Source organism: Xyrauchen texanus, chromosome 4, assembly GCF_025860055.1.
Source record: "Xyrauchen texanus isolate HMW12.3.18 chromosome 4, RBS_HiC_50CHRs, whole genome shotgun sequence".
Lineage (NCBI taxonomy): Eukaryota > Metazoa > Chordata > Actinopteri > Cypriniformes > Catostomidae > Xyrauchen > Xyrauchen texanus.
This window is the reverse complement of record NC_068279.1, coordinates 1,366,009-1,387,074: the sequence shown is the minus strand read 5'-3', so window position 1 is coordinate 1,387,074 and position 21,066 is coordinate 1,366,009. Positions and strand designations below refer to the sequence as shown.

At 43.2% G+C, this 21,066-nt stretch overlaps 2 protein-coding genes across 2 annotated transcripts in view; one reads left to right on the top strand and one right to left on the bottom strand.

Moving 5' to 3' along the window:
* The window catches only part of rcl1 (RNA terminal phosphate cyclase-like 1), a 146,759-nt gene that overhangs the window by 23,170 nt on the left and 102,523 nt on the right, over window positions 1-21,066 (top strand). The window lies entirely within an intron of this gene.
* On the bottom strand, window positions 4,495-20,263 carry LOC127643150 (cytosolic phospholipase A2 gamma-like). Its single transcript, XM_052125742.1, has 14 exons — window positions 20,238-20,263; window positions 19,939-20,047; window positions 19,618-19,754; window positions 18,694-18,895; window positions 18,202-18,304; window positions 17,389-17,529; window positions 13,245-13,310; window positions 13,096-13,146; window positions 11,051-11,176; window positions 9,675-9,818; window positions 7,544-7,621; window positions 7,290-7,444; window positions 4,740-4,908; window positions 4,495-4,649 (listed from the first exon to the last, which is right to left on the bottom strand). The coding sequence occupies exons 1-14, from the start codon at window positions 20,261-20,263 to the stop codon at window positions 4,495-4,497; spliced, it is 1,662 nt and encodes a 553-aa protein (XP_051981702.1).

Below are 21,066 nucleotides of genomic sequence, written 5' to 3'. Positions count from 1 at the left end.
ATGGTGTGCATTAACATAAAAGGGTAGATACAGGAGTTGTTATTGAAATGGTATAAAGTGTTCTTCCAAAAGAAGCAATTTGTCAGTAATGCATTTAGCTGTATTTTGTGCTTGGGGTGCGGTGGGTCCATGTCTGGGCTAAGTCCATAGTCTCTTCAAACTCTAAAAACGCCCCTGGTGAGACGCCTAAGACAGAGCTACAGGGACACAGGAAGGACAGCTGATCGTCCTCGCAGTGGCAGACCACGTGTAAGAACACCTGCACAGGATCGGTACATCCGAATATAACACCTGTGGGACAGGAACAGGATGGCAACAACAACTGCCCGAGTTACACCAGGAATGCACAATCCCTCCATCAGTGCCCAGACTGTCTGCAGTAGGCTGAGAGAGGCTGGACTGAGGGCATGTTGTCCTGTTGTAAGGCAGGTCCTTACCAGACATCATCAGCAACAATGTCGCCTATGGGCACAAACCCACCTTCGCTGGACCAGACAGGACTGGCAAAAAGTGCTCTGTCATGGTTTTGTCTCACAAGGGGTGATGGTTGGACTCGCGTTTATCGTCAAAGGAATGAGCGTTACACCGAGGCCTGTACTCTGGAGCGTGATCGATTTGGAGGTGGAGGGTCCGTCATGGTCTGGGGCGGTGTGTCACAGAATCATCAGACAGAGCTTGTTCTCATTGCAGGCAATCTCAATGCTGTGCGTTACAGGGAAGACATCCTCCTTCCTCATGTGGTACCCGTCCTGCAGGCTAATCCTGACATGACGCTCCAGCATGAAAATGCCATCAGCCATACTGCTCGTTCTGTGCGGGATTTCCTGCAAGACAGGAATGCCAGTGTTATGCCATGACCAGCGAAGAGCCCGGATCTCAATCCCATCGAGCACATCTGGGACCTGTTGGATGGGAGGGTGAGGGCTAGGGCCATTCCCGCCAGAAATGTCCAGAAACTCGCAAGTGTCTTGGTGGAAGTGTGGGGTAACATCTTCAAAAAGACTAGCTCTCTTTAAACAGTGTGTGAAGGACAAATGCATGAAATGTGGATACACTCATGAGCCCAGAAAATGCCCAGCTTACGGCAACATATGCAGTGTTTGTTCACAGAAAAACCACTTTGGAAAAATTTATAAACTAGTTCATGAGATTAAACAGGATGGTTAGATGTTTATGGGCAGCATCGAAGTTAAGCAGAAAGAACAAGTGGATGTTGTACAAATGAACACAGTCTCAAAAAGTGACAATGAAATCAAACAATAGACTGAAATGTTAAAAATAAGCCACTGCATGCTTACCTTTAAACTGGTTACAGGTGCAGAGTGTAATGTGCTGTCATCGGAGACTTTCCTAAAACTAAAAATGTTCCACTGATAGTCAAGCTGCAGGTGAGTTACCACGATGGAGCCAAAGGGCAGAGTAAAGCTCAAGTGTGAGTACAAAAAGTGTGTGCAAGAACTGGATTTTCAGATCATAGAGCAAGACACACCAGCAATTCTAGGCAGAGAAGTGTGCATGAAGTTAGGTCTAAAAAAACAAGGAAAAAACTGTTATCATGAGTGAATATGAAGATGTCTTTACGGGACTAGGCTGTGTACCAGGAATACACCATAAACCGCTCAATCCAGAAGTCGTTCCAGTCATTCACCCACCACGGAAAGTGCCTGTGACATTGAAAGAAAGATTCAAAACTGAACTGAGGTGGCCTGTGTATCTCAGCGAGTATTGATGCTGACTTTCACCCCTGGAGTCACAAGATCGAATCCAGGGCGTGCTGAGTGACTCCAGCCAGGCCTCCTTTGCAACCAAATTGACCCGGTTGCTAGGGAGGGTAGAGTCACATGGGGTAACCTCCTCATGGTTGCTATTATGTGGTTCTCGCTCTCGGTGGGGCGTGTGGTGAGTTGTGTGTGGATGCCGCGAAGAATAGCGTGAAGCCTCCACACGCGCTATGTCTCCGCGGTAACGCGCTCAACGAGCCATGTGATAAGATGCGCAGATTGACAGTCTCAGACGTGGAGGCAACTGAGATTCATCCACTGCCACCCAGATTGAGGCAAGGCACTACACCACCACGAGGACTTGAAGTGCATTGGGAATTGGGCATTCCTAAAAGAGGAGAAAAAAAAACAGAAAATAGAATGGAAGACCTACTGTGAAGCATTCGGAGCCTACAGGTAAATAGTATGGTCACTGTGGTGAAACCTCAAAATCCGAATCTGCTTCGACCCTAAAGATCTCAACGGGGCGATACAAAGAGAACATTACCCATTACGCACAGTGGAAGAGATTGAAGCAGAAATTCCAAATGCTAAAATATTCTCAGTTCTGGATGCTAATCATGGGTTCTGGCAAGTGCAGTTGGATGAAGAGAGCTCCAAGCTATGCACATTTAATTCCCCATTCGGAAGGTATCTTTTCTGAGACTACCTTTCGGTGTTTCCTCAGCTCCGGAAGTTTTTCAGAAATGCATAGCCCAAAGGCTGGAAGGCATAGAAGGAGTTGTGAACATTGTACATGACATTTATACAATTTCTTTAATAATAATAAATGATCAATCATATCAAATGCTTTTATTAGATTGACAAATATCCCGACCACATATTCCCATTTTCAATAGCATTAGCTATTTCTTCTACAAGTTCCATTAGTGCCATTTCTGTTGAATACTTTAAGCAAAAACCGTACTGTCCATCACATCATATTTAGAATTTTTCTATAAATTCATCAAGCCTCGCAACATATAATTTCTCTAATATTTGAGAAAATGTGGGTAGTAAAGATACAGGTCTGTAATTTGAAAAACACAAGTAACACCAGACTTATATATAGGAATAATGTTCGCAATTTTCATTTGATCTGGAAACGTTATGTATGTATGCCAAAGGTTTTAATATAAATTGTATTAAACTCTTTATAGGTGACATATCTAAATCATTATAATCCTTTTATATCTTTGCCTGACATGTTTTTACTAAACTTGCATTTTTTTGTCTCTTCCACTCCACTAATGGGACTTTTCCACGGCACGTCACGGTTCGATTCGACTCGCTTTACTTTTCTGAGCTTGCTTTTCCACTGCTGTTAGTGCCGCCTCAACGTGGGCTTGATTATAGGATGATCGTCACAGTTGCACTGCAACATCATCTTAAACACGACACAAAACAATAATCAATAACACGAGCGCTAGCTGTTAGCTGCTAGCTCATTGTGCTGCATAAAGCAGTTGTTGATGGTGATTTTACACAAGTGTAACAGTTAAATTGGTTGTTTTAGAAGCTTCCAGTAGCTGCTCAACTAAATAAAGTGAAGCTTTCAAGCAGAGTATAGAGTTAACACACCATCCTTAGCGTCCATTTGGTCGAACCACTTCCACATTCTTCTGTTTGAAGCACTTCGGCTGTTTTTGTTTCACGTTGTTTCATTCGTTGCTAACGAGAGGAACGTCTGCACCTCGTTTATTGACCACTGTGGTTTTGCACACAGCCATTTCTTTTGACAATTCAAAAGTCGTGTGTACAAATGATACTGCTATCGCTGTAGCTAACTTTAAAACTAGCGGGTTGATGTCCCGTGTCGAAAATCCAGTGACGATTCTCTCTGACCAATCAGTGATCTGCAGGGTTTGCTGATATCGTCATGGCATAAAATTGGCAGATGTTCAATAACACACTTATTGTTTATGTCTTGTGTTTATACTTTTGAATGTTTACAGATTAAACCCCATTGACTTGCATTGTAACTGTCTCACTGGAACACACATTTGTGCTTATTTTGTAAAGAAAAGGAAGGACGTGTCGAAATACATTTTTGTGGTTATCAGCATTAGCTTCACTTGTATTGAACCCGGACGATGACACCCCCACCCCCCTTTTACAAAAGTTCAAAGTGCAAAATATAAAACGCTGTCCTCTCAATTACTATCGGTCTCTGTGGGTGCAGTGATACACACTGAAGCTTGTGAACAGGTGTTTCATGTCATAGCTGATACTATATTGTCTATTACAGCATGTTTGGAACAGCGTATTGTGCAATCGGCATCCAGGAACACAACTACTGTATGTGTGTTATAATAATGAGCATTTGTGCTGCTTGCTGTAATATCAAATGACTGAGACTTATTTTGGGATAACAGTTTATTCATTTATTTTTAATCAGCAATCATGAATTGTGTAATTGTTAATTTGATTATTAGTAATCAACATATTATTGCTTAATGCATGAGGGAACAGTCTTCCGAATTTAATACAGACTGAAACATGTAGAAACATTTATAACATATTAAACAGAAAATAAGTGCAAACATAATCAATCTCAGATCATGTCAGACAAAATCACATATTGCAGGAAAAATAAAGCTGATTTATGTTAAAAGATGATGGAGAAAGGTATAGATATTAATCATCATTATTTGTGAAATGAGCACATATAGTTGATCGGTTTAGCCAATATTCAGATTGTCATTATCTGTATTAAGCACATGGACACAGTAACTCATGGTTCATTTGCTGCTTTACGAATCTCTTCCACCAGTTTCTCTTTGTTATTTGTGATGTTTTTCCCAGCAAGCTCCATGAGCTCATTGATCATGTCATGACTGTATGACCGTTGAAAGGTGCAATATTTCTTCCTCATTTCCTGAAGTTTATCTGATAAAACAAAAACACACAATCAGAACACAGTTGATTTATTTGTTGTATTTTTATGACTCCAGATTGTGATTGAAAATATGAACTTGCCTCCACAGTTGACGGTATTAAAGAGTGGAATGTGTATCACGGTTGGAGCTTTCCCTTTGCCGTCAAACAAATAGAAGTCCTTCGGATTGACTAATTCCCCAGTTGGTATGATGATTTCTGGGAAAGGGATCTTTAGGTCCTCACATTTCTTAGCAGCTTCCGTCACAGTCTGCGGTGAAAGAGCATTTCAACATAATTTGGAGCTTAAAGGAAAAGTTCACTGTCATAATTTACTCACTCGCGTGTCATTCCAAACACACGAATTCCATAAAACACAAAAGATGATTCAGTCAGAATGAATGAAAAATACCAATTCAGTTCCTGAATGTGGAGTGAATTTCAACTGAGGTAGCAAAAGGGATGTAGAATTGGAATTTAAGGAAGTAGAATTAAAATGGAATGAAATTCAAAGAAATTAACAACTATTTTTAAGTATATTTTTCTAAAATCTGCAAACGAAGCAAATATTTTCCATTAATTTTATGAAGTTTTCTAAAAATAATGTGGTGTACCATTTCTGATACAAAAATAAAATCTTTAGATGACTGTTAATTTTATTTATTTATTTTAGTGAGAAATTTAAGTCTATAATTTAAAAATGTTATTCTACCTATTAAGTAATAAATAGGCATACTTGGTAAAAAAATACAAATAATTATTTGTCACAAATTTGTCTTGGACTAATGAATTGTGTATGTGACCGTGTTGAATTTCTTTGAATTGCAGTTCAGTAAATTCCACTTCCTATCAGTCCGATTCAACTTCCTGTGGGGCGTGGCCAATTCAATTCATATTCCAACTCATGAATTGAAAGGGAGATCATTCTGAAATTCTGAACTTTGCACAACCCTGAGCTTCAGCAGAATGTTCACGTAGTTTTTGTCTATACAATAAAAGCATACAGTGAGGAGGGGCTCTCAAGCTCCAAAAACAGCCTGATCTCATGAAATTTACATGAGCATCGCAACGGTTTTACAAAACTGAAATTATGTACTTCATTAAACGTTTGGCTGCAGTTTCACAGTGAAATGTCCCAGCGGGGGCGCCAAAACCGAGTGAAATGAGGCGTGTGATCAGACAAGGTTTTTAATGGTGGTGGTGTAGTGGCTAAAGCACAGGGCTGTTAATCAGAAGGTCGTTGGTTCGAACCCCACAGTCACCACCATTGTGTCCTTGAGTAAGGCACTTAACTCCAGGTTGCTCCAGGGGGATTGTCCCTGTAATAAGTGCACTGTAAGTCTCTTTGGATAAAAGTGTCTGCCAAATGCATAAATGTAAATCTAAGTAAAATGTTCCCCCCAAACCTAAAGGTGAGCTACCGAGCAAGCTAATGACATTGGAATAAGTGTAGGTGAGTCTGTAGTACAAGCATTAAAATGTGTTGCTTTTCATGTCATGCATTAAGTAAAAATGTTTCAGTATCATAACATGGCAGTGTGTGAGTAACAGAGCGAAAAATAAGTGTTTATAAACTCGTAATCATAATTGTATTTGTGTGACAGTTTATAAAATGCCCAGTTGTTGTAGCATTTCTAGTTTTCATTTCACCAGGAAATTGTATCAAAATGTAGAAAGCGGCACATAAAAGTCATTTACAAAACTGCATATAGCGTAACATTCATTCTATGACACCAATTTGTCCAAAAATAACCATAAAGCACCATAAAAGCACACAACATGTGACATTCTGGTGATAAGCAATGCCACATGGGAATAGCTCACCTTAGTAATCAAGTCAATAGGTATTTTATGTTATTCATGATTTAACGGCGGTGAAGGTGGCCTTACAAGAACTAAAACCATGGACAAATGACAAGCGAGAGTCTGATGAAACAGGACTACAGAATAAATGATGACTACAACTACCACAAGCATGTGAGTGAAGTGAACATGCCTGATAAACGGAGAACCGGTGTGGTCCATGTATAGCAACTTGTTGTCAGCATACATTTTTTAATGGTCTACAATTGGACGTTGTAGAACAAAACGTCTTTGCCACAGAAATTATTTTACGTATACATCCAAACTGCCTTTATAAAAACCCGTATGACATCCCAAAGGAACCCATGTCTCGAAAATGCTAATTCCCTTGCGGGTTTTTGGACTACAACTTGAACAGCTCTACAGGCTAATCAATGTGCATTGAACTATGGAAAGTCAAAGGGGGCAAAAAGGGTATACGTATTTTCCAGATACCCTTAGAAGGTTGCTGGTTTGATCCCCACAGTCACCACCGTTGTGTTCTTGAGTAAGACACTTAACTCCAGGTTGCTCCGGGGGGATTGTCCCTGTAATAAGTGCACTGTAAGTCACTTTGGATAAAAGCGTCTGCCAAATGGATAAATGTAAATTCGGTAGATGATGGAAAATTGTTGGTAATTATGAACTGTCTTATGGAAAAAGGCAGCGTGAAGATTCTTCAACATTTCTCAATTTGTGTTCCATGGAAGAAAGAGAACAACATGAGGGTGAGTAAATGATGACATAGTCTTTTATATTTGGTCGAGCTATCCCTTTAAATGAGCTTTTATGAGATTATGTGTACAATACCTTGAAAGGATCGCCATCACTGAAATCCAGAGAAATAATGAGATCAATGTCTCTCTCTTCTCTCAACACTGAGATGAACGGTGAGTTGAGCAACAGTGCAGCGTCCTCATAGTCTCTCTTCTTACTTGTCCGCAGAACAGAAGGCACTGATCCATCTGACAGAGTATTAGTGTGGAATAGCATGAGTAATAAACCTCACTGAGTTCATTTATTATTTACACACAATTGCTAGTTATTGTCAGGTCCATTCTCACCTGTCATGTTGTAGAGAAAGTTATATTTCCTGCCCCAGATCCACCCAGCCATGCATAGAAAAATGCTCGTCAAACAATCTGTTTACAAAAACAAAACCAAATACATGCAAAATGAAGGTTCTTTAATGGTTCTTAGAATCATGATCCAGTTTTTGTCACCAGTTTATGTTGTGTTTTGTGTGCTGGTTAAGTTGGTCTTTTTAACAGGGTGTCACTGGACTGTTTTCTGGTTCTGGTCTCCATAAGAAGTAATGTAAAAACTACCCATACGAGTGTAACCGGTACTGCTCAACCCGCTCTGAGTGGGATTGAAACTGGGGTCTCCGGCATTGGAGGTGGGCATGCTAACGAGAATGCTAAAGCCCCAGCGTCAGTTGCTAGTGTGCCTCTTGAGGCCAGGTGGATGAGATTTTACACACTGCGCAGCTACCTACCAGCTGGATACCGTTACATGAGCATTCCAGACAGAGAACAACAAACAAGTGTTAGTTGGAGTAAAAATGAGCTCAGGCTCAACTTGTGCAGTTGTTGGCAGTCATAATAACTTGAATTAGTTTATGATTTCAGTGTAACTAATCTGAGTTCATTGCTTCACTTCAGGGACGAGTCAGGCGCTGTCAAAATTCACACTATAGAGTCACATGTTTTTTTATTATGCAGACAAAGAGCTGCTCGAAGCTTCTAAAGCTCTGAGTACGATCCAAGTAGATGCGAAGAGCATGCACCGGACACAGCAATGCCAAGGCTGGATCTGCCTCCTCCTGGGGCAGCACTTGCAGTTTCACCACCTGATCCCTGATAGGGGTTGTGTGAACCTTGGGCACTTAGCCCAGTCGGGGTCTCAGGATGACATGAGAGTAAGCCCGACCGAACTCCAGGTACAGTTCGCTAGCAGAGAACGCCTGCATCATCCCTAACCTCTTGATGGAGGTGAGCTCCGTCAGGAGGGCGGTCTTTGGCGGAGCCCGAGAGCCCGCGCCATGACCTTTGTCACCCGGAGGGCGAAGTCAGTCGCTGTGCGCAGCTCCTGCATTAGTCCCAGGTCAGGTGACCCTCGTGCAGCTCTCTATGTGCCTTGGCTTGGTGTACCTGCAGGAGAGCCATGGCATGTAAGGTGGAAGCAGCGTGTCCAGCAGTGCTGTAGGCTTTAGCTGTCAGTGATGACATCAGCCTACAGGCCCTGGACAGGAGCCCTGGATGACTCCGCCAAGTGGCGGTGTGCCCGCAACCGCCTGATCCATTTGGGGAATCGACAAATAGCCCCTTGCCGCCCTGCCATCGAGGCTAGTGAGAGCGGAGAAGCTCACGGAACGTGTGCGGGCAGTGAAAGGTGTGCCTGCCATGAACGGGGGCATCGGCCTGTGACTGAGCTGCAGCTGGAGTCAGACCAGCAACCTCGCTCCAGAGCTCGGTGGGAACATATGAGCGTGATGGGGAATGGGAGGTCCGTGGGGGGATACCCAGCAGAGAAGCTCCCATTGATGTCCCCATATCGCCCCCAGTGCTAGCCGACCTCGCCTCATACCCGTAGGTAGAAAGACAGAGTTGGCTATATATATATACAAGAAGCTCTTGCTCAGCAGTCGAAGTGCCCAGGGGTGTTGATTCTGCACAACCATAGTGTGTGAGGGGGAGAACCGCTGTAATGCGCCGTAGATTCAACAGCTTTTAGAGAGAGATGAATGGAACAGCAGGAGGATTTCAGCTCTGTGAATACATCCGCTTGTCTCCGAAGAAGAAATCTGAGTGCATGTTTGTAAGTGGCACTCCTTTTATACCCGTTTGTCTGGGGGAGTTGCATGAAAATTCCACGCGCCAATTCTCATTGGCCTTTTCTCAAAGATCGGAGATGTCTGAACCCCTAATGTCAACTCATCACACAACGTCGAGTGAGTGACCGATAGGGAACAGAAATGATTTCTCAGTTTGAGGAGGTGAACAGCACTGAGTATAGAATCTCTGAGCTGTCATCTCATAAAATTCCTACACAACATGAAAGCTTTATAAATGTAAATAAAGCTATTAAGAGATGAAAATATTTTGTTGAATAAAAATAGTTTACATTAATCTGACTGGAAAATGTTTTATTGAAATACATAGTATATGTCATTTTAGAGACTGTTCAACTCACCAATTGGCCAGAAACTGAACCATGCACTCAAATTGTTGCATACATACTCTGTGTATTGCTTCATGTACACTTTTGCAGCCACTTTGTCAGTGATATTGAGTTCTCCGATTTCAAGAATCAGCTGAGATTTGCCTCCAGAAAGTTCTGTGAAAAGCAGAGAATATGTAAATGTATTTTAGTAGAAACATCAAAAATAGGTTTGTGGTTGGATTTGATTGTTTATTTTCTGACAGCATATCATTTTCACTTGTGTATTGGTTTTATTTTTACTTTAGGCAGTGTTTTATATTTCAAAACAAAAGTATTCTTCTCAAATCAGTGTAAATAAACAAACAAATTGTCATTGTGACAACTTACCTCATATCTTAATGAGTACTCAATGAACATTTCTACCAAGGCAATTAAAGTGGAAATGTTCAATAACTGTTTAGATGTCAAGACTTTAAAGGGCACCTATTATGCCCCTTTTCACAAGATGTAATTTAAATCTTTGGTGTCCCCAGAATGTGTCTGTGAAGTTTCAGCTCAAAATACCCCACAGGTCCTTTATTATACCATGTTGAAAATGCCAATTTATGTGTGGGAATAAAACGAGCTGTTTTTGTGTGTGTGTCTTTAAATTCAAATGAGCTGCTGCGTATCCAGAATATGGCCGAGTTTTGACATCTCTGCTTCGGATAACTAGACTTCGTAAGGAAGTTTCGGAATGATTATTTGATCAATTTCTTTATTTGTTGTAGAGTTTTTTCAGCAGTTTTGCAATGATGGATGAGCAACACACACAAACACTGTGACAACACAGTCTGATGTAAAATGATTTGCGTAAACATAAATGCATTTAGGTAGATTGGAGGACACATTCCCTTCAAAAACAAAACTAATCATCTGTGTCTTCAGTGGCTCTGATGCCGGGAGTACATAAAGACTGTTCACTTTTACATCAACAACAGGACACTTATGAGACATTATTCTTCTCACTGTATCTGATCCAGCATGGAAAATAATGGCGGACTGTGTGTCGATCACAGGGAGGATCTACGATAATAGGGTGGAGTCAATCACCAGTCGTGGGCGTGGCCTGCTCTCAAATGACATCATTTTAGCACAGAAATGAAAACAGATAGTTTTTGGTCCCCTGTTTTTGATGAATAGAAATATAAGAAAGAGGAGTGGGGGGATTTTTATCAATATATTTATGTACAAACACCATGTAAAAGTGAATTTTGCATAATAGGTCCCCTTTAAGGTTTATGTCTTCACAGAAATGGACTTTTAAAGAATGAATCAGTCATACGAAATATTCACTGGAGTAAAACGAGTGACAGCTCACTCCATAGAGTCTCCTTTATGTGAATTACAGCACACAGAAACATTACCTGCCAGGTTTGCTCTGATGGAATCATCATAAGGAGACGGGTCGATGCCATTCAAAACACACAGATTCATGTCCACAAGATCCATGAGCACCTGGTAGCCAATATCCACATGTGGAGATTCTGGATCTTTCAAAGAAAACACACATTAAACAAACTTGAACACATTGCAGAACGTCTTGAATGCAAGCACTTTTTCTCCTGTCAGATTTATTATATCTTCTGATATCTTCTGATTCTGGTTTTCCCACAACCAGAAGCAAACATACACACATGATGAACTCATAGACGTATATTTATTAAATAATTGTTCTTTGTACAGACTGGGCTCATGAAATATACCTGCACATTGCAACATTTTTGCAAATACTGCTCGCCCTGCGGAGGCTATTGACGTTGATCCAGGGCAAGTGCGTGTTTGTCCGGATGCACAACATGACGACAGTGGCTTATATAAACTGCTAAGGCGGTTTACACTTGCGTTGCATGTCGCAACTCGCCCGTCAACACCTCCTCTGGAGTCCGCGGCAATTTAGGTCACTGCGGGCCACTCATACTCCACCCCCAGCTGATCCGGAGTCGATTCGGCAAGGCACAGGTAGATCTGTTCGCCTCTCGGGAATCCTCCCACTGCCCGCTTTGGTATGCCCTGATGGGAGCTCCCCTCATTACAGAGGCATTGGCACACAGCTGGCCCCAGGGGCTGCGCAAATACACATTCCCCCCACTAAGCCTACTTGCACAGACTCTGTGCAAGTTCAGGGAGGATGAGGAACAAGTCACCCTTGTGGTGCCGTATTGGATCACCCAGACTTGGTTCTTGGGCTTCATGCTCCTCACGACAGCACATCCCTGGCAGATTCCCCTGAGGAAGGACCTTCTTTCTCAGGTACGGGGCACAATCTGGCACCCACACCAAGACCTCTGGAATTTTAATGTCTGGTCCCTGTACGCGACGTGCACGACCCAAGTCATATACCGCCCGCAGTGGTTTACATGAACACTCAGGCCAGGGCATCTTCTACACTGTAGCTGTAGTCCCTGAAGTGGCGTGTGTTCACTAAGTGGTTTTCTTCCTGTAAGTGAAGACCCCCAGAGCTGCGCAGTCAGGCAGTGCTTTCTTTCCTGCAAGAGAATTGTAGGGGCGGCTGTCCCCCTCCACTCTCAAGGTCTTGTAGCTGCTATAGCAACACACCACGATGCTGTTGAAGGTAAGTCTCTTGGTAAGCACAACCTGTTCCTCCTAGGCCGCACCTCTTTCCTCATGGGACCTCTCCATGGTCCTATGCCTACGGAGAGACCGCCCTCTTGAACGCGCTCACTTCGATCAGAGGGTTGGGGACCTGCAAGCATTCTCTGTCTGCGAACATGCCTGGAGTTCGGTCCGGAAGGTCTCAGTTACCCCAGTAGGTTACTCGGTACCCCTGTGATGTATCTTCCGCGGTATTGTCTCCCTTTATCAGTAGACCCACGTCTCCCTTGGCAGATTCCTCTCTGCCTCGGTCGCTGCGCTGCGCTTCTTCCATGTGCGGGCTAAGGCCCATATGACATATTTGCCTTTTTTTTACCCTCCCCATCAGGGGGTCTTTTCACCCTGAAAGAATAGGAAGGGAAAAGAATGCCTTCCCCAGTGCGTTTTATGAGCATTTAAAGGCCCCAGCTGAATATAATATTCTGTGGAGAGAAAAGGCAGGGACTGGCGTGCCCATACTAGAATCGTCTCCTTCCCCCCCTCAGGGTTGTTGGGAATTACATGAAGTTTTGGGGCATCTGGGGAAGCTACATGTAGTTAGAGTGTTCCTACGCTCACAGTAGCTTGCCTACACCATGATAAATTAATAATAATAATAATAATACATTTCATTTGGATAGCACCTTTCCAGAGCTCAAGAAAGCTTCACATTAATGATACAATAATAGTGTGATAATAATACTTTATATTAGTACATCTTTGTTGTTTGTGAACAAGTGTTGTTTTCTGTTGTTAAGAGCCAGCTGTTACATGTGTTTAATTTAACAATATATAAAAACAATAAGAAATATGTTACCTTTCTGCATTTCCTCAAACATATTTGTAGATTTGAAATGTCCAAAGAATTCTGTGGGTAAATAAATGAGTTCACATGATAATTAATTACTTTTGCATTCTAACAGAAAACAATCCTCAGAACAAATGGGACAGAGACACTAGTGCTACCTTGTATCTTTTCCCAAAGGAATTTCCAATTCTCATCTTCATCAGCAAGAGCGCTGCCACACAGAGCTGCAAAAGAACACAAGGAGGAAGTTTATCACATTTATTTTGCCAATGCCAAAAACAGAAAGTGTAATATGATCTGAAACATGCATCATTTATGGACATATTTGCAATGACCGATTGTGTCCTCACTAATTTATAGAATAGCTTGCATGTTTGTGCCCCGTGCAGATGTCCCATACCGCAAGAGGACATGATAGATAATGTTACTACAGATGCTTGTCAGGTAAACATAGTTTAAGCATATAGAAAAGTTTAAAGAACTCCATTGATAGATCCGAGTTCCTTTTTCTTTAATCTCTACATGGTCATGAAAAAGCACAACATGACTGTTTATATATGTGTGTGTGTGTGTGTCTAAAGCACATGTGTATCCTGCCGTTAGACAGGACAACACTAATTATTATCATATAGTATATGGTTTTAATCAAAGCTCATATTATGACATTACACACAGTGGACACAATCATTTGGAACTTTGAATATTACAAATAATACACACATATTTGTTTTATATTGCGTACAAAATAGTCATTGTACAGAGTACAATAATTATTGAATATTCCGGGTTCAACACAAGTTAAGCTCAATCGACAGTATTTGCGGCATGATGTTGAATACCACAAAAATTCATTTTGACTCGTCCCTCCTTTTCTTAAAATAAAAAGCCAAAACCGAGGTAACATTGAGACACTTCCAATGGAAGTCATTTAGAATGAACATTAAAATACTGTTTCAAAAGTATAGACACAAGACATAAACCATATGTGTGTTAACATGATTTGTTAAGTGATGAAATAATTTACTGACCATCAGTGTGAAGATAAATACAATTTGTCAAATTTCTGACTTTAATGTCAAGTCAGTTTTACTTGTATTTCACAACACTCGTCGTTTCAAAGCAGCTTTACAGAAGATCAGCATTAACAGATGATAAAACTGTAATGTCTATAATGTTGATAAATCATCATTGTGTAATTAAATAAAATACGATTGTTAATCATGTTTAAAAATAAGTAATTAAATAATAATTGTATTTATAACCCTAGTGAGCAGCTGAAAGCGACTGTGGCAAGGAACACAAAACTCAATAATATGTAGATTAATGAATAAAAATAACCTTGTGAGAAACCAGACTCACTGTGGGGGTCAGTTCCCCTCTGACTAACCCCACCCTAACCCTAAACCAGACTCACTGTGGGGCCAGTTCCCCTCTGACTAACCCCACCCTAACCCTAAACCAGACTCACTGTGGGGGTCAGTTCCCCTCTGACTAACCCCACCCTAACCCTAAACCAGACTCACTGTGGGGATCAGTTCCCCTCTGACTAACCCCACCCTAACCCTAAACCAGACTCGCTGTGGGGGCCAGTTCCCTCTGACTAACCCCACCCTAACCCTAAACCAGACTCGCTGTGGGGGCCAGTTCCCCTCTGACTAACCCCACCCTAACCCTAAACCAGACTCGCTGTGGGGGCCAGTTCCCCTCTGACTAACCCCACCCTAACCCTAAACCAGACTCACTGTGGGGGCCAGTTCCCCTCTGACTAACCCCACCCAAACCCTAAACCGGACTCACTGTGGGGGCCAGTTCCCCTCTGACTAACCCCACCCAAACCCTAAACCGGACTCACTGTGGGGGCCAGTTCCCCTCTGACTAACCCCACCCAAACCCTAAACCGGACTCACTGTGGGGGCCAGTTCCCCTCTGACTAACCCCACTCTAACCCTAAACCGGACTCACTGTGGGGGCCAGTTCCCCTCTGACTAACCCCACCCTAACCCTAAACCGGACTCACTGTGGGGGCCAGTTCCCCTCTGACTAACCCCACCCAAACCCTAAACCGGACTCACTGTGGGGGCCAGTTCCCCTCTGTCTAACCCCACCCTAACCCTAAACCAGACTCACTGTGGGGGCCAGTTCCCCTCTGAATAACCCCACCCTAACCCTAAACCGGACTCGCTGTGGGGGCCAGTTCCCCTCTGACTAACCCCACCCTAACCCTAAACCGGACTCGCTGTGGGGGCCAGTTCCCCTCTGACTAACCCCACCCTAACCCTAAACCGGACTCGCTGTGGGGGCCAGTTCCCCTCTGACTAACCCCACCCTAACCCTAAACCGACTCGCTGTGGGGGCCAGTTCCCCTCTGACTAACCCCACCCTATCCCTAAACCAGACTCGCTGTGGGGGCCAGTTCCTCTCTGACTAACCCCACCCTATCCCTAAACCAGACTCGCTGTGGGGGCCAGTTCCCCTCTGACTAACCCCACCCTATCCCTAAACCAGACTCGCTGTGGGGGCCAGTTCCCCTCTGACTAACCCCACCCTAACCCTAAACCAGACTCGCTGTGGGGGCCAGTTCCCCTCTGACTAACCCCACCCTAACCCTAAACCAGACTCACTGTGGGGGCCAGTTCCCCTCTGACTAACCCCACCCAAACCAGACTCACTGTGGGGGCCAGTTCCCCTCTGACTAACCCCACCCTAACCCTAAACCAGACTCACTGTGGGGGCCAGTTCCCCTCTGTCTAACCCCACCCAAACCCTAAACCAGACTCACTGTGGGGGCCAGTTCCCCTCTGTCTAACCCCACCCTAACCCTAAACCAGACTCACTGTGGGGGCCAGTTCCCCTCTGACTAACCCCACCCAAACCCTAAACCAGACTCACTGTGGGGGCCAGTTCCCCTCTGACTAACCCCACCCAAACCCTAAACCGGACTCACTGTGGGGGCCAGTTCCCCTCTGACTAACCCCACTCTAACCGTAAACCGGACTCGCTGTGGGGGCCAGTTCCCCTCTGACTAACCCCACTCTAACCCTAAACCTTCCCCTCTGACTAGCCCCACCCAAACCCTAAACCAGACTCACTGTGGGGGCCAGTTCCCCTCTGACTAACCCCACCCAAACCCTAAACCAGACTCACTGTGGGGGCCAGTTCCCCTCTGACTAACCCCACTCTAACCCTAAACCAGACTCGCTGTGGGGGCCAGTTCCCCTCTGACTAACCCCACCCTAACCCTAAACCAGAGTCGCTATGGGGGCCAGTTCCCCTCTGACTAACCCCACCCTAACCCTAAACCAGACTCGCTGTGGGGGCCAGTTCCCCTCTGACTAACCCCACCCTAACCCTAAACCAGACTCACTGTGGGGGCCAGTTCCCCTCTGTCTAACCCCACCCTAACCCTAAACCAGACTCACTGTGGGGGCCAGTTCCCTCTGATTAACCCCACCCTAACCCTAAACCAGACTCACTGTGGGGGCCAGTTCCCTCTGACTAACCCCACCCAAACCCTAAACCAGACTCACTGTGGGGGCCAGTTCCCTCTGACTAACCCCACCCTAACCCTAAACCGGACTCACTGTGGGGGCCAGTTCCCTCTGATTAACCCCACCCTAACCCTAAACCAGACTCACTGTGGGGGCCAGTTCCCCTCTGACTAACCCCACCCAAACCCTAAACCAGACTCACTGTAGGGGCCAGTTCCCCTCTGTCTAACCCCACCCTAACCCTAAACCGGACTCACTGTGGGGGCCAGTTCCCCTCTGACTAACCCCACCCAAACCCTAAACCAGACTCACTGTAGGGGCCAGTTCCCCTCTGTCTAACCCCACCCTAACCCTAAACCGGACTCACTGTGGGGGCCAGTTCCCCTCTGGCTAACCCCACCCAAACCCTAAACCAGACTCACTGTGGGGGCCAGTTCCCCTTTGGCTAACCCCACCCAAACCCTAAACCAGACACACTGTGGGGGCCAGTTCCTCTCTGGCTAACCCCACCCTAACCATAAACCAGACTCAGACCAGACTGCAGAAGTTCACATAGATGCAAATGTCCTTGTTAATTTATTGCTTACCACCCTGAGCACGCCCCCAACTTTAAACCGTCCAAATATTGACCCATTGACTTCCATTGTGTGTCTCACTATAACACAGATATATATATATATTTTTTAAGAAAATGAGGAACGAGTCAAAATTGTTTGTTTTAATCAGCATTACGCCACAAATACTGTCGATCGAGCTTCACTTGTACTGAATCCGGAACGTTCCTTTAAGACATTCCTTTAACAGAGTTTGTTACCTTGTAGGTAGAGCATGTCAATTTCAGGCTGTTTTTTAATTTCTAAGCCATTTTCAAACTGACTGCCGAACCCAAAGACGTCCACAAATGCTCCAATGAGGGAATAACCTGCTTCATGAGGAGTGCTCTCAAACCAGGGGTCTGCAGACAGATAACTCATCCAGTCAAATGCCGACATTTATTTCCCACACACACACACACACACACACACACACACACACACACACACACACACACACACACACACACACACAGACAGACACACACACAATCACAGACAGTCACACACACTCACAGACACACACACACACACACAATCACAGACACAGACAGTCACACAGACAGACACACACACACACTCACAGACAGTCACACACACTCACAGACACACACACACACACACAATCACAGACAGTCACACAGACAGACACACACACACACTCACAGACAGTCACACACACAGACAGACACACACACACTCACAGACACACACACACAGACACAGACAGTCACACAGACAGACACACACACACTCACAGACAGTCACACACACTCACAGACACACACACACACACACACACACAGACAGACACACACACAATCACAGACACAGACAGTCACACACACAGACAGACACACACACACTCACAGACAGTCACACACACTCACAGACACACACACACAGATACACACACTCACAGACACACAGATATTCTCACACAGACACACACACACAGATACACACACTCACAGACACACAGATATTCTCACATACACACACACAGAGACACACACACAAACAAACACACAGACCTGCTTCTTTGTACAGTTTGCAATGTTTGTCGATCACGGTGTAGATGGGATACGGGTCTTTACTGTTCTTGCCGCTCCTCTCTGAGAGTGTGTGTTCGTCTATCTGAAGAGAAAATCAAGGACAATTGTTACACACTAAACGCTTTCAATCCCAAACAAGTTCAAGTGATGAAACTCGACATGCTCTCAGTAAAGTTCTCTTTCTACTGGAGAAAAAGAAGAGTGATCGTTTCCTTTGAGTCGTTTTCACCAAAGTTACAGTTTGTAGGTTGTTGGATCAAAAATGAAAATGAACTGAATTTAATCTTTAAAATATTTAATTATGTAATTACGATCAGTTCATCAATAAATAGGGGGTTACCTTTGAGTCCCAAAATCAATAAACTAATAAAAAAATACAACACATCTTTTAAGACTGTGTGCGACCACTTTTACCAGCATAAAAATCATAAAACTTGTAAGTCATGAATTTTATTATGAATAGTTTCAGACCTCTTTCACATATGAAGTGACGACCATCACTGCCCAAACATCTGTCAAACTGAAGATGTCTTTCTCATGGTAATATTTCTTCAGTTTGGAACATTTTTCACTCCAGCTCACTCCGCCACCACTGAGTCTCTGCACGATCTTTTGTTTCACTGCCTCCAGATTGCTGGTCCAGTCCGGTTCTTGGTATAAGGACGCCATGCACCTTGATAGAAAGAAAATCCCTCTTAGAGTTCATCTCATTTCTGACATTCCAACATGAGCTCATGGCTTATGTTTGCTTAGACACCGTAATGCACAATATAAAACAGCCCAACCCAAACACTTGAATAAATGTTTTATAGAAGCTTGTAGTTTCGTGTGGGGTGTCTTCAACAGATTTATGCACTTGAGAGATGTTTAACACCAGCTCATAAATTACATTTTATTTATTCTTATCAGTAAATATTATAAACTCGAAGTCATGCAGTTGTCATTGTTTCCCAACAGCATTTGTTACTTCAAATAGACCTAGTTAATTGAGCAAGTGTGTGTTACCTGCCAAATTTACTAGTTTACAAGTACTAATGTGGAAACAGTAATGGGATTATAACAAAGAGTTTGGTTTATTTGATATCATTTAAATGTGTGTTTTTAATGTCTGAATGAATGGTGTCATGACGTTATACCCTTGCAGGCTCACTATTGGCTATTTTGGGTAGACATCAATGTAGTCCTTCCTACACTTTAGTGTCATCTCAGTCAGCTCTTACAAATCAGGTTTAGACTTTGTTGAAAGTTATCTTTAGTGTCTTTATAAAAATGTCTTTTTGCTAGGAATGTTTTGGCACTTAATTCAAATCTTTACACTATTATTTAGAGCTTGTCTGAGAAGTTTTATTCATATGGCCCCAGACCATCCGTGTGTGTTTTTGTTTGGGTCAGTACCATGTAGATCCAGAGACTCCACTCAGATAGAGGAAACAGTCCAGAAGACCTGCTTTGCCGAGTTGATCCAGGGATCCCAGTAAACCCACCATGGCTCGTTCTCCTCCTCCAGAACCCAGTAGTGCAATATTTGGCACCTGTTCATGAAACCCAAATATCACAGCTCTTATACACTCAAACACAATCAGCCCTGATGACATCATTGTTCTGGGAAACTGATCTGGTGTTCCTTTACTACAACAAATCTTTTAGGTAATTTCATGAAAGTATAGACAGACAGATGTAACAAAGCATAACGAAAGGTTTTTCTGGAGGTTTTACCTGACTACAGTTTATATTGAGCGTCTCAAGGCATTTTAGAACGATGTCTTTCCTTCTCTTTACAAACTCTTCCTCGTTCTTATTCAGAGAGTGTCCGATTCTCACCAAACTGCTGCAGGAGTCATACACAGACATACAAGTGCTGCAGTGTAACTTGATTATTTTAAACACATCATTTATAATACATTTAATTTTGAACAGTCATTCTCATAATTACTGAGATTATTCATTGATATAAATAAAGAGAGAGAGAGAGAGAGACATGGAATCCAATATTCTGACCATCTAAGCAGGATTACCTTTTCTGGGGTTTGGATGCACTCATCTATAAAGCAATAGAGTGGACATGAAAGTACATTTGCATCATTTCAGAACTATTCAGGGCAAAACCTTTTTTTTTTCTCTTTTAAAAAACCTGTGTGTCTGTGCACACATATGATGAGAAGTATGCTAATATGCTAAGAAATGCCCCCCACACACACAAACCAATATACATTATAACTGTTTAACATCAGCACAAACCTATAGACTAAGAGTAATAAAACTGTTCCTTCATTAATATGTAACTATGCAGGAATTAATGTAGGACAAATAAGTTCCCCCCCAATTCCCAAAAAGTTGGGACATTGTGTAAAATTCATGTTTTACCTTGTGAATTGAATTGTTTAATATATATATAATATAATGAAGTGAAATAAAAAAGTAGGTCATCTTCTTTAGCAGAAATGGGTATATGTTACAGAAATTTAAAACACTGTTTTAGGCATGTGTAAGTTCATTTATATCCAGGAGAGGGCGCCATCAACTATCTGTGAAGCGAGTTCTTTTCAGCTGTACAGGATGTAATACAGTGAAGAGGAATGCATATTTTATTAGCTCTACTCCCCAAACCTAAACCTAAATATCAGTGGAGTAAAAATTAGAAGTAGAAATGCAGCAAATGCCTGCAGTGTTTTGTGGCACTGCCCTCAACTGGTCACAAGATATGAAATATTGGGGCAGTGGTGGCTCAGTGGTTGAGGCTCAGGGTTACTGACCAGAAGGTCAGGGGTTCAAGCCCCAGCACCACCAAGATGCCACTGTTGGGCCCTTGAGCAAGGCACTTAACTCCAGGTTGCTCCGGGGGAT

What these genes read in the sequence shown, in the direction of transcription:
- LOC127643150 (XM_052125742.1), bottom strand. Translation starts at nt 20,263, where the DNA reads ATGAGTGCATCCAAACCCCAGAAAAG. An exon ending in TGACATGCTCTACCTACAAG is followed by an intron (nt 13,311 to 17,388) that starts GTAACAAACTCT and finishes GTTCTTTTGCAG; the next exon opens with CTCTGTGTGGCAGCGCTCTT. An exon ending in TAATACCGTCAACTGTGGAG is followed by an intron (nt 4,650 to 4,739) that starts GCAAGTTCATAT and finishes TTGTTTTATCAG; the next exon opens with ATAAACTTCAGGAAATGAGG.